The following is a 12,615-nucleotide window of genomic DNA, read 5'->3' on the forward strand; positions in this document are numbered from 1 at the left end:
AGACACACACACAACACACAATCCAAAAGCGCTTCCTTCACCGATCGATGGACTGGGCGTACTCCGGCAGCGGCTACGGCTACTACTCCTCGTCGGGGACGCCGTCTCCCCCGGCGGGCGGCGACGGGGGCGAGAACGCGTACATGACGGTGTCGTCGGCGCCGCCCAAGCGGCGCGCGGGGCGGACCAAGTTCAAGGAGACGAGGCACCCGGTGTACAAGGGCGTGCGCAGCCGGAACCCCGGGCGGTGGGTCTGCGAGGTGCGGGAGCCCCACGGCAGGCAGCGCATCTGGCTCGGCACCTTCGAGACCGCCGAGATGGCGGCGCGCGCGCACGACGTCGCCGCCCTGGCGCTGCGCGGGAGGGCCGCCTGCCTCAACTTCGCGGACTCGCCGCGCAGGCTCCGCGTGCCGCCGCAGGGCGCGGGGCACGAGGAGATACGCCGCGCCGCGGTGGAGGCGGCCGAGCTGTTCCGCCCGCAGCCCGGGCAGCACAATGCCGGCGGCTCCGAGGCGGTGGCGATCGCGGCGCCCGACGCCCAGGGCAGCGGGGGGCTCTGCGGCGACTTCGCTTACTACCCGGTGGACGACGGCCTGGAGTTCGAGATGCAGGGGTACCTTGACATGACGCAGGGGATGCTCATCGACCCGCCGGCAGCGAACGCGGGGCAGTCGGCGTGGATCGAGGACGACTACGACTGCGAGGTCAGCCTGTGGAGCTACTGATCGCGCGTGTTTGGACCGAGCCGGCTTTGGCGCGAACGACCCTTGTACAGTTTATGGTGTGCTAATGTGTACTGTTTCCCTGCCGTTCTGACGAAATGCGATGCGATCAGAAGGAGCAGAGGAGTTTGCTTTAGCTTTCCGGATGCTGCTTCTGCACGTGGCACTGGAGTTAGCATGGCCAAGGTAGCCTTGGCGCCAGATAATTGACACTTGGTGCGGCCGCCCTTTATTTCAAGTGTAAGATCACCTGGTGTAATAAACAGCAGAGTCTGCGGAATGTTTGATCCTGCAGGTAGGAGCCGCAGGGATCTTAATGAAGTTGCCGTGTGATTGCCCGAAGAATTTTAGTGGAATTTACTTGGAACTATGCTCTACTAAGCTCTATGCATGGATCGTGGATGTCCATTCAGGGGGGAAATAAGGATGGGGAAAAGAGACAGGGACCTGTATGTTCCGAACATTTTGAAATTGTGCGGTTCAGGCTATTAGCAGGTAGCAGCAAAGGATTTTGCTGTGTGCCTATGTAGGTCTGGTCCTCGAGCTTGCTTGCAGCTTTGCAGGCCATGTTTCTGTTGGACTGAAGATTTCTGCAAGGATGCTTCTTGATCTGAAAATCTTGTTTGCGGCAAGAGGCTTGTGTATCAGTGTATGAGTCACAGAGTCTGTCATTTTACCAAATGGAGCCCGGATGTTCCCCGATATTCGTCGAGTTTGATCAGAACTCACGCCGTCGACGAAGGTTCTGGAGAGTTCTCAGGTCTCAATCCCAGAGTTCGATCAGAATTCACGCCGTCGACGAAGATTCTGGAGAGTTCTCAGGTTTCAGTCCCAGATGCAGTGCAGTTAGCTGAATACTTCCGCTGTCCGTCGGTCCGCCTGTCCCCTCTCCATGTCACTTCCAACTTCAGAAAGACGCTTCCTGGAGCAAAACAGCACCCGGGCCGATTGGTTATGTTTAGCACCTATCATATCGAATGTTTAAATACTAATTAGTCATATCAAATATTTAAATATTAATTAGGAGTATTAAATATAGACTATTTACAAAACTCATTACACAGTTGGATGCTAAACGGCGAGGATAATCTATTAAGTCTAATTAATTCATGATTTGACAATGTGCTGCTACAGTAAACATTTGCTAATGATGGATTAATTAAGCTTAATAGATTCGTCTCGTTATTTAGCCTCCATCTGTACAATTAGTTTTATAATTAATTTATATTTAGTCCTACTAATTAGCCTCCGAATATTTGATGTGACACGGACTAAACTTTAGTTGGAGTAAACAAACGCCCCTCGCCAAATTACCAGACGCCAGTCACGATCTTTTGCACCTGGTCAGACGGGACAGACCTTCCGACTGTGAACCTGCAGATGTCGCTTTACCTTTACCCCAGAGTACTTCAATTTCAGCATCCACGCGACAGTGCTAAAGTGCCAATTACAATTAGTACCCCGGTATACAACAGGGAAGATACGGAGTGTGCTGCTCGCTGCATCTTCGGAATATTCAGTCAGCATGTTCGCTTCAGCTTATTCAACCGGCTTATCAGTCACCAAATAGTATTTTCCTCTCACAATAAATTAGCCATTTCAACTTTTCAGCCGACTTACAAGCTGAAGCGAACAGGTCCAGTGTCCTTCAGTATCTGACAGTTTTCACGCGCAACTTCAGGGGCAAATCAGTTCCTACTCCTGCCCTTGTCTTCTGGCAACCGAAGACTCAAAAGGGCAATGGCAATCGCCGCAAGATAACGTACGTACCAAAATACAGCGGCTGCTGCCAACGAGTCGTAACGATAACGACGGACTTTGTCTCCACTCCCTATTCAATACGTATAGAATAAACACAAACCTGTCAACCTGTGCAAAAGGCCAGGCACGCTAACCCACCGCAAGCCAACACCGGCCCAAACCTGCTGCCACTGGAATCCAATAAAGCACCGGTTCATTGCCCAATCATAAGGGCTCCCTATCAGCGATTCAGCGGCAACGGCAACGCACCGGACCGGGCCAAAAGCGCGCCTAGGAGGAAGTTCCACGCGGCCAGGCGCCCAGGCCGCCGGCCGGGTGCCGGTGGCGGACGCCACGGCGGCGCGCGGGGGTGGCGCAGACGCGCGCAGTGGCCTGGTGCACGCAGCACGCCGACCCACCACCCTGGCACCACGCCGAGTACGTTTTCCTTTCCCTGCCGCGCTCGGCGCCCTCCTCCTCTGCATTCGCGAGGTCGCGGATCTCCATGCGCGCGGCTTCGCCCGCACGCGACGCGACCACCAGACCGCCACGATCGGCCAGCGCGCGGCCGGCCACGTAGGTGGGGAGAGCGCTCAGAGCGGGCCGGGGGCGCACGGGTCCACGATTTTTGAACCCCTGGCACCGCACCCGATGGGCGCCACGCGTGGTGCTGCTGCTAAAACTAGCCGGCCGGCACATGAGCCGGACCTGCCCCGGCACGGAGCTCCACCCGGCGCTCGCGCGCGCCCTGCGCTTTGCGTCGGAAACGGGGGTGTGAGCTTGCCGTCGCCAGTTCAAATCCAGTTCGAATGAGTAGAGAACGAGCCATTTCGAGTATTGAGTAGAGATCGAGGTTCAGTGGATTCGTGCTCTCTCGCAGTGAACTGAACTCAATTAGACTCTTCTCTAGTTCAAAATTGCATTAGGATTCGAGCAGTAAATTAAATTTGGCATGACCCTTGTAGAAATGGGTTAAAAATTGAAAGTAGCCACTAAACAATGTCACGGTCCGGCACGATTCATATACGCTCGACCGACAGTCAGACAAATGGACGCTGGATCAGGACGGTCATTCTTATTTATTGCACTTGCATACACGAGCTCTTAAACCCAGTCAAAACGCGACAAATTCGGCCTGAAAACGATACGAGCATCCGATGCAGGTGCGCACCGCTTATCTGCAACCACCCCCTCCGTAGGCCGCCACCGTTTATAACGTGCATGCGGCTCTTTTGACAGCGGCCTGCAAAGCACAAAGCGCAGACATCCCCTGCTCCCCCTGACGCCGCTGAGTTCCTGCTTCCAAGTTGCAGTTGCAGGCTTGTAGCTCAAAATTTATTGCTCCCTTCTTCTCAAGCGCACGCCAGCTCGGTCACCTCATGTCCTAACCCCATCCGGCCATACATTAGCAGGCAGCAGCCGAGCCCTGGCGGTTTCGTCTTCGTCTCTGCTCTCCCAACCTCCCCTAGGACACAGGTCACATCGATCTCCTCTGTCTCTCCGGCGCACAAGAGCAAATTATCCCTCCGGAGTAATCCGCGGTGCAGTTCGGTTAATTGCGCAAGAAACCGCTGCCGGCCATGGACGGCGTGGAGCTGGAGGGGAGGCCGAGGCAGCCACTGATGCTCAAGGAGTGGCTGGAGCTGGAGTCAAGCGCGGAGCTCTCCCGCGACGGCTTCGGCTGCTACCCGCGCCACCTCGCCGCCGAGCTCCGGAGCGCCAACGGCAGGCGGAGGAACGGGGACGTTGTCGCCAGGTTCTCGGCCGCGGTGAGGGCCGCGCTGTCCCGCCCGCCGGCGGGACGCGAGGGGGAGGCGGCCGCGCTGTCCAGGAGCCTCTCGAGGAGGCTGCGAGCTGGGTTCTGGAGGAAGCGGAGGGGGGAGGCCGAGGAGACGGACAGGCCGGTGGCCAGCTGCTCCGCCGCGAGTAGCACGAGGAGGGATGCACCGTCGAGGTCGCCGGCAATGTCTCCTCGTCGCACGAGCTGGGAGGGACGGCAGGCCGGTGGCGACAGCGCAGGTCTCAGCGGCGGCCGTCGGAGCTATGAAACAGAGGTAGGAATAATTAACCCTTCCTTTTCTTGATCATAGCTAGCAAATTCGCGTATATCTGATTCATCGTGATGATTCTGTGGATTATGATGACTGATCATGAAGGTTGAGGGATGCGAGTGCGAAACAACGTGTCACTTGGACGAGGAACGGGAGCAGGAGCAGCGGCTGAGCCCAGTTTCGGTGATGGACTTCCCCAGCCAGGACAGAGACGACGGCAACGACGACGACTGCAACGACCACGGCGGCGGCAACGGCCAGAGTGAGGACGACGGTGCCTCACCGACGTTTGAGCAAAGCCTAGCCAACATCCGAAGTAAGTCCTCTGCTTTCCGTTTGGCTCCATTCCCAACTGAACTCAGTTGACCCAGACACCCAGTTTACTGCTTTCTTTGGCGACATGCAAGTTGCACTGCTCCGTTTCGTGTGCATCCGTTTTTTTTCCTTTTTCTTTTTCACTCGCTCATCACGTAGAAACATCTGCAAAGATAATCCTTCCACCAGTACACGGTAGGAAGGTTCCGTTTGATATGCTTCTTCTAGCTACACTTAGATTATAATCTAGATGAAAATTATCTTGTTTCTCGCTTTTCGCTTCTCGTAGTTCAAATCTCTTAAGCTGTTTACCACATAAACGAGAATCGGTAGAAATAAATAAAATATTTGATGAGATTATCGTTTATTTTCACCAATAAACCGTTTATAAGTTGGGGACCTTAACTGTCCCTGATAATCCCGAGGGGCAAAAAAAACAAGCACACCGACTCGGTCATGTAGGTAACGGAACCTTTTCTTTGTCAGAGGTCCGTACTTCGTTTTGCACAGTCTCCCACTGCTCGTTGCCTCGTGCTAGTGCCAAGCTGCTTTCACCGTTTCCCTCGATAGGCAGTCGATCGATCTGGGCCGTGAAACAGAGCACGCACACGCGTGCGGCTTGACGCGCACGATTCGTTGGCGTATTAGGGGTTTTAGGTCTGTAGGATCGTTCATGTTGCCATGTTGGTAGCCTGTTGCTATCGAGCCTAGCTTGCTTATCTGCCCAAGGAGATCACGCATGGGCGAGCCGTTGGAGAATAAGAATAGTGCGGCGAGCAGTTCGCCCTTGGAAAAAAAAGAAAGGCGCGTGGAGGCAGTGTACAAAACGGAAACGAAGAGAACGCGACGTTGATAGCCAAGCGGAACGTATAATTGGAGCTCAGAGCCTCAGAGAATAATGCAAGGTTGCGTGGGAGTTTGTATGTACTGTATACTACTAGTAGTACTATCACATTAAACAACACAAGAAAACCTGATTCCCATAATGCATGATATTCTGGTCCAGTATGTAAAGTGCAAAGGGAAAGGGATTAGATATACTGTGCATCCATCCGATGCATGATAGAATAGACTTCAGCTCCACATACTTGTATATGTGTTTTGGGGGAAATATTAACGACTTCCTTATACTCCGTAAACGACGATCATCAGGGCCCGGGTCCACCTCCGCCAACTTGGCCCGACGCCCAGGTCAAGGGGTCGGACGCGCCCGACCCCCCGAGGCCGCTCCTCATCCCAGCCGAGAGAGTTTCGCCTCGCCCGACCCCTCACGGCGGGTCTCCGTCTCGCCCGACCCCGGGCGCAAGGGGTCGGATGGATTCGGACCCACAAGACAGAGCTTTGCCTCACCCTAGGACGTGCGTGGGCCCGCAGACGAGGGCGCAGATCTTGTAGACCCCAACCGATCTCGCCATAAATGCCACCGACGGGGCGTGCATGACCGAAACACGGCTTTGACACGCGGAGAGGCGTGACCCGCTGGAGTTTTTGGGCGGCGCACTGCTGCCACGACTGCACAGGGCTACAACGGTGCCATCTTAACCCTCTCCTGTGGCATTCGTCATAGGGCACTCTCGCCCATGTTGCAGGGTACGCCGCCCGGTTTCCCGCTCGGCCTGGCGGTAGGGGCGTGTCAGCCACGCCCCCCCGTTCAGCACGCGTGGCTACAGTGGCTAGCATCACCTGCGACGTGCACGACTACAGTGGCCGGTCATCACCACCTACTCGCACAGCTGCAGTGGTCGGCCACCACGCACGACCCGCGTGCTTGGCCACAGTGGCCGGCCTCCAAGCCTTCAACAGAACCCAACAGCAACCACCCCTCCTTGGTGACCATGCTGACAAGACACGGAGACCAGGAGGGTAGGCGGCGTCCCCGGTAGCTTGGCCCGTCTCCCTGTACTTTATCTCCCAGGCTTTATCTTTTTTACTTCCCCTGATTCCTGGCTGGATTGTAACTCCTGTGTCCTCCTTACGCTATAAAAGGAGGACTAGGGGGCCCGAGAGAGGGAGGGCTCTCGAGTGAACCGAATGCCCAACTCACAACCCTTCCACACGAGCATCAGTACACACCCACAGAGACTTGGGACCAGCTTCCCTCTCTCGCCCGTTTGTAACCCCTACTGCAAACTCTGCACGAAGAACACGAGCAGTCTCTCACACTGGACGTAGGGCTATTCCTTCCCAAATCAGTATAAACCCCGTGTCCCCTCGTGAAACCATCCGAGCCTTACGCGCATAGAAAACAAATTCACTTGCCGTAGTCTTGACCCGTGATTCTTGACAACGATAATATGTGAATCTTTTACTAGCAAAAGAGATGGTGTATGCTATGAGGATGTAAAATAGTATGTATACCGAATAATTTACTTCGTAGATACTGAAAAAGAGACAAACCATGTTGATAGAGTATTCCACATTTCCGCGGTGCAGTCAGGTACGCCATCCTACCTGTCAGTACGAGTCGGTATCCTAAGTATGATTGGCTTCCTGGGATATGATGTTGAATTATACGTGTGCGGTTGACCAAAAAGGTGCATGGATTTAGCATTTGTTTCGAGTTGGGTTTCGGACTTCAGTTGTTGGGGAATCCTGTGCGTTAGATGATGATGAGACTTGAGAGCTGATCACTCATAGTCTCATACATTGGCCGGTGCCTAAGATTTTGTTTTGTCGCCAAGCTAAAAATTCTCTGGACAGACGACATATTGGAAAATTTCAGAGGTGGTCAAAAGGGCTGAGAAATAGAAGGGGATAAGGGAAAATGCCCCACAACTCGGACTCGCAACGCGCCGCCTCATGCCTTGATCGGAGGCGCAACCAACTCGAGGTTGCGGTCCTAGATCGCCCAGCGCCACATTAAAAAGGGAACCCGGCTGGTCTAGAGGTGACCAACGCACACAAAACACATGCACGCCCCCCAACACCGCCACCTGATCCCTAGTGGCGTTGGAGCCATCTAAAGGCCGCCGCCGCTTCACCCTCGTCGTCCGTGGACGGATGAGGTGGAGGGCTGAAGGATGACGTGATCTCCTACGCCCTTCCCCATAACCGGCGACCTCTTCCCCGGCCGCTGCTCCAGCAAAGATCGCCGGCTCTTCCCACATGATAGCTGCTAGTTGAATCCTCAACTCCTTTTTGGGCGGGGAAGAGGTCGTCGGTGTTGGGAAAGGGTGTAGGAGATCACGTCGTCCTTCAGGCCTCCACCTTGTATGTCCAGGGACAGCGAGGGGTGAAGCGGAGGCGGCTTTTCAGATGGCTCCAACTTCACCAGGGATCGGGTGGCGGTGTCGGGGAAGTGCGTGTGTTTTGTTTGCGTTGGTCACGTCAAAACCAGCCGGATCCTCCCTGTTAATGTGGCGTTGGGCGATCTGGGGCTGCAACCACGAGGTGGTTGCGCCTCCGATCAAGGTGCAAGGCGGTGTGTCGCGAGTCCGAGTCGTGGGGCGTTTTCCCTTATCCCCTTCTTTTTCTCAACCCCTTTGACCACCTCTGAAATTTTTCAACATTCTCCCCTTTGGTCTAAAGGCCTACAACTCATGCCATTCTTAAAGTAGAATTATCCAGGGAGACAATGTGTGACAATGGTGATTAAAAACCCACTGTGACATAGTTATCCACGATGTATAAAATCACCTATCGTGATGGGAGACGGTTGTCTTATGACCCTCTACTCCAAGATCATAGGCTATCTAATAATCCCATTCCGGCAACATGTTCACTGAATATAATGGGAGGTAAGTCTTTTGTTAATGGATCCGCAAGCATCTTCTTAGTACTTATATGCTCTAATTTAATGGTATGATCTTGGATTTTATCATTCACAACAAGATACTTAATCTCATTTGTTTTGCAGCATCACTTGACTTGTTGTTATTCGAATAGAAAATTGCTAACTTATTATCGTAGTACAATTTTAGTGGCCTACTTATGCTTTCTATCTCTTAGTCCTCGGATGAAACTCTTAAGCCACACAGTTTGCCCCACGGCTTCATAACATGCCACGAACTCAGCTTGCATTGTTGATGCAGTTGTCAGTGTTTGTTTGGAGCTTTTCCACGATATAGCCCCATTTGCAAGTGTGAAGACATAACCTGATGTGGATCTTTTGGTGTCAACACAACCTGCAAAATTAGCATCTGAATAGCCAATTACTTCTAATTTCTCAGTTTTCTTCCATGTAATTCTTAGTGGCTTGTATGTAACGCAAGGCTTTTTTAACTCCTTTCCAGTGGTCCATTCCTGGATCAGATTGATATATGCTAAGCATCCCAGTAATAAAGGCCAAGTCCAGGTGTGTACACACTTGTGCGTACATTATGCTTCCAACAGTTGAAGCATAAGGAATCGTTCTCATTTGATCAATTTCTAATTGATTCCTGGGATTTTGGAATAACCCAAACTTATCGCTTTTAACAACTAGAGCAGTTGCGCCTCAACATTGGTGCATGTTGTATCTTTTAAGGACCTTCTCTATATAAGCTCTTTGAGAGAATTTTAATGCACCTTTGGACCTGTCTTGGTGAATCTCAATGCCGCGGCATCTCCAAGGCCCTTCATGTCAAAGTTCGGTGAGAGAAATCCCTTTGTCTCATGTAGCAAATTTTTATCCCTTTGTCAAAGTACTTGGATGATTATAGAACTCCCCTTAATCTTAACATAGATGCAATTTTCCTTCTTATTTTCAATGAAGCCAAGTTTCTTAATTACTTCATCAAACTTAAGGTACCATTGTCTGAACACTTGTTTCAACCTATAGATGGATTTTCTTAGTTTGCATTGCTTTCCACAACAAAACCTTCCGGTTACGTCATGTACACATTCTCATGCAATTCACCGTTAAAGAATGCAATCTTAGCGTCCATATGATGTAGCTCAAGATCATAATGAGCTACTAGAGGCATAACGATTTTAAATGAATCCTTCTTTGAGACAGGCGAGAAGGTTTCATTATAATCAACTCCTACTTGTGTGAAGCCCTTTGCTACAAGCCTTGCTTTGAACCTTTCGATCTTCCCTTTAGAGTCATACTTAGTTTTGTTGACCTATTTACAACCTACTGTCTTGGCTGAAGTAAATTTTTACTAACTCCCACACTTTATTTGTGCTCATAGACTTTAGCTCTTCTTCCAAGGCCTCATACCACTTGTGCGAGTGCTCACTTCTCATAGCTTCCTTAAATGAGTGGTTCATCCACCTTTCCCATATCGTGTCCCTCTTCACTTACGTACACATACTCATCAGAAAAGGTAGATTTCCTCTCACGTGCTGACCTTCTCAGAGGCTATGATTCTTCTATTTGAGCATGTTCCTGCTGAACTACCTCAGGCTTATCAGTGGCCTGTCCCTGCAATTCATCAGCATGTTTTACCATATCTTAATTTTGACGCTCACTAATTACAGGTGCATCTACATGTTCACTTATGGTAGATGTTACTTTAACATTTTTTGTGGAGGTTCCACCACCTGATATCTAACTGTAATATGAGGTATAGACACATGATAATCCTGGCTCATATGTAACGAGTCATGGGTCCGTATTTCCTCGAAATTAATTTTTCTAACCTCGATGCATTCGGCCCTATAGGTGACGGGCCATAAGGCCCACAGCCAATATCTTGCGCCTGTTGCGACCTGCCAGGCTCATGATGCCAAATCGGCACCCTTTTCAGCTGTCACTGATCAAAGTAATCATCACTAGAGCTTGTCTTTTAGAAAAAAAATTATTATTCACCTATACTTGTTGTATATGATCATTCGGCCGTGCAATCACGCGGCTCAACCCGTGATTTCAGCACTAGCTAGACAAATCCTTTTTTCAGCTCACATGATTGGTTCGCTTGGCTCAACCCGAACGAGCTGACGGCTAAAGTTCTCTTGTACAGGAGCAAGCCAGCAGCTGCTTCAGAGAATCCGGCGATTCGAGCAGCTGGCGGAGATCGACGCATCCGACGTGGACGACGCCACGACGACCGCGGAGGACACAGCAAGCTGCCACGTCGAGGAGCTGGACAACTTAACCGAAGACGGCGAAGGCGTCCACGCGCAGGACCCGCTGCTGAGCCTCCCCGAAGCAGGCTCGCCGTGTGCCGCCCCCCACTGCTTCAAGAAGCTCCTCCAAGATTTCTTCGGCGAGGGCCTGTCGTCGTGCCAGAAAGACGGGAGATCGGATGATCCAGAGGTAGAGAGGTCGTTGCTGGAGACCGCCAGTGCGTGGCTGGACGGGCGGCACCGCGCGCTGAGACCGGACGGGAAGGCGGAGGTGGAGGAGATCGAGCGGCTCGGGCGGTGGAGGTGGTTCAGAGAGGACGAGCGAGAGCTGCTGGGCTCTGACGTGGAGGGCGGCATATTCTGGTCCTTGATGGAAGAGTTGGTTGACGATTTGTGCTGAGCAATGCTACAATATGAACTGTACCTGGATATAGGAATAGCCGAATAGGATGGTGTGTATGGGGTGTTTGGTTCTTTAGCACCTCCTAAAATTTATGTCACATCGAATATTCGGATGTTAATTAGGAGAACTAAACATGAGCTAATTATAAAACTAATTATACAGATGAAGGCTAATTCACGAGACGAATCTATTAAGCCTAATTAATCCATCATTAGCACATGTTTACTGTAGCATCATATTGTCAAATCATGGACTAATTAGGCTTAATAGATTCGTCTCGCAAATTAGTCTCCATCTATATAATTGGTTTTATAATTAATCTATGTTTAATACTTCTAATTAGTATCTAAACATTCGATGTGACAGGAATTTTAGGAGGTGCTAAAGAAACAAACACCCCCTATGTTTCGTGTTCGGGATCCAGCATAATTGCTTACACGATAACCCCTCCCGCGCGAGGCCGCGACCCCGTCCTCTGCAATCTACCCGACACGGGCCGGTTCAGAGCGTTTGGGATTACAAGTGGGCAATCACTCAAGCAGCATGAAAAAACTCTTATCCGAGTTGCATTTGGGATTTATCTGCAATTCAAGTCCCGCACCCACCTGCATCAACCGAACTGAAACGAGGGCGAAGGCTGTGCTGCTATTTTAGCATGCAGCCGAATGGCTAGGCAGCACAGCTGCAGCAGCAGCCGCTCAAATGAGCTGCAGCGAGCAAAAATAAGCTTTCAGATATTTCCCCATCACGGCCCCTCCCGAGGTATAGCAACTAGCCACACACCACGTTGGGTCCTGGACTCTCTTGGTGCTTTTGTTTGACTGGCGCGTGGCCCGCGCAGCCCGCGCCGGGTACCACAAGCACCAGCTTTGTTGCACTTGCGCCGCGCCGCCAGCTTCCCCACGCACCTTCGCCGCCGTCTCCGTGCTTCGATTCCATTGCCTTGTACTAGTACGCTGCCGTGACCCCGCCTCCCCGAGCTCCCTTGCAGTGCTACTCGCCTCCCACCGCGGCCTTCTCTGCAGCTCGCTTCCCCCCACCACGCGGTCCGCGTTCCAGCCGCTAGGGTTTCGGGAGCTCCAGGCGAGGGCCGCATGACGACGCGGGGAGCCAAGCGCGCCGCCACCTCCGACCCGGGCGCCCCCGATGTACGCATCTTCCGTCTAAGATTCTGTAGCTGTCTATTTAGTTTAGATTGCTTGGTGCCCTTGGTAGGTTTGTGTGATAGGTTGCTGATATAGGAGTTGCTGCCATTTCTTAGTTCTGATTCTTTTAGTAGGATTTACACTCTTACAGTAAACATAAGATGCTGCTTATATACTGAACAACATGGCGAATTCAGTAGTCCTGAGTGTCCTGTAACATATTATGGCCTTTCCCTCAGGGCAAATAA

At 51.9% G+C, this 12,615-nt stretch overlaps 3 protein-coding genes across 5 annotated transcripts in view; all 3 read left to right on the plus strand.

Annotated features, from left to right (window-relative positions):
* The first annotated feature begins 6 nt into the window (after positions 1–6).
* On the plus strand, positions 7–1,092 carry LOC101777929 (dehydration-responsive element-binding protein 1E). Its single transcript, XM_004976487.2, has one exon. It carries the CDS (start codon positions 48–50, stop codon positions 723–725), a length of 678 nt encoding a protein of 225 aa, XP_004976544.1. The 5' UTR covers positions 7–47; the 3' UTR covers positions 726–1,092.
* Positions 1,093–3,700: 2,608 nt separating this feature from the next.
* LOC101778326 lies at positions 3,701–11,340 on the plus strand. The gene is made up of 3 exons (XM_004976488.4): positions 3,701–4,516; positions 4,619–4,829; positions 10,714–11,340. The coding sequence occupies exons 1-3, from the start codon at positions 4,043–4,045 to the stop codon at positions 11,217–11,219; spliced, it is 1,191 nt and encodes a 396-aa protein (XP_004976545.1). The 5' UTR covers positions 3,701–4,042; the 3' UTR covers positions 11,220–11,340.
* A 655-nt stretch (positions 11,341–11,995) lies between these two features.
* LOC101778729 (nucleoporin NSP1) overlaps positions 11,996–12,615 on the plus strand; it is a 10,191-nt gene continuing 9,571 nt past the window's right edge. The window contains exon 1 of one of the 3 annotated variants that reach the window (XM_022828453.1): positions 11,996–12,370. In XM_022828453.1, coding sequence (XP_022684188.1) covers positions 12,317–12,370 — 54 coding nt within the window. In that variant the 5' untranslated portion in view covers positions 11,996–12,316. The remainder of the gene's footprint in view (positions 12,371–12,615) is intronic. The other 2 variants (XM_004976489.3, XM_012847928.2) reach the window with 2 other exon arrangements.

This window comes from Setaria italica, chromosome VII (assembly GCF_000263155.2).
Source record: "Setaria italica strain Yugu1 chromosome VII, Setaria_italica_v2.0, whole genome shotgun sequence".
Classification (NCBI taxonomy): Eukaryota; Viridiplantae; Streptophyta; class Magnoliopsida; order Poales; family Poaceae; genus Setaria; species Setaria italica.

Excerpts from the sequence above, each read along its gene's own strand:
- LOC101777929 (XM_004976487.2), top strand. The coding sequence starts at position 48 with ATGGACTGGGCGTACTCCGGCAGCGGCTACGGCTACTACTCCTCGTCG.
- LOC101778326 (XM_004976488.4), top strand. The coding sequence starts at position 4,043 with ATGGACGGCGTGGAGCTGGAGGGGAGGCCGAGGCAGCCACTGATGCTC. Across the intron at positions 4,517-4,618 it reads GTCGGAGCTATGAAACAGAG|GTTGAGGGATGCGAGTGCGA; the intron begins GTAGGAATAATT and ends CTGATCATGAAG. Across the intron at positions 4,830-10,713 it reads AAGCCTAGCCAACATCCGAA|GAGCAAGCCAGCAGCTGCTT; the intron begins GTAAGTCCTCTG and ends TCTCTTGTACAG.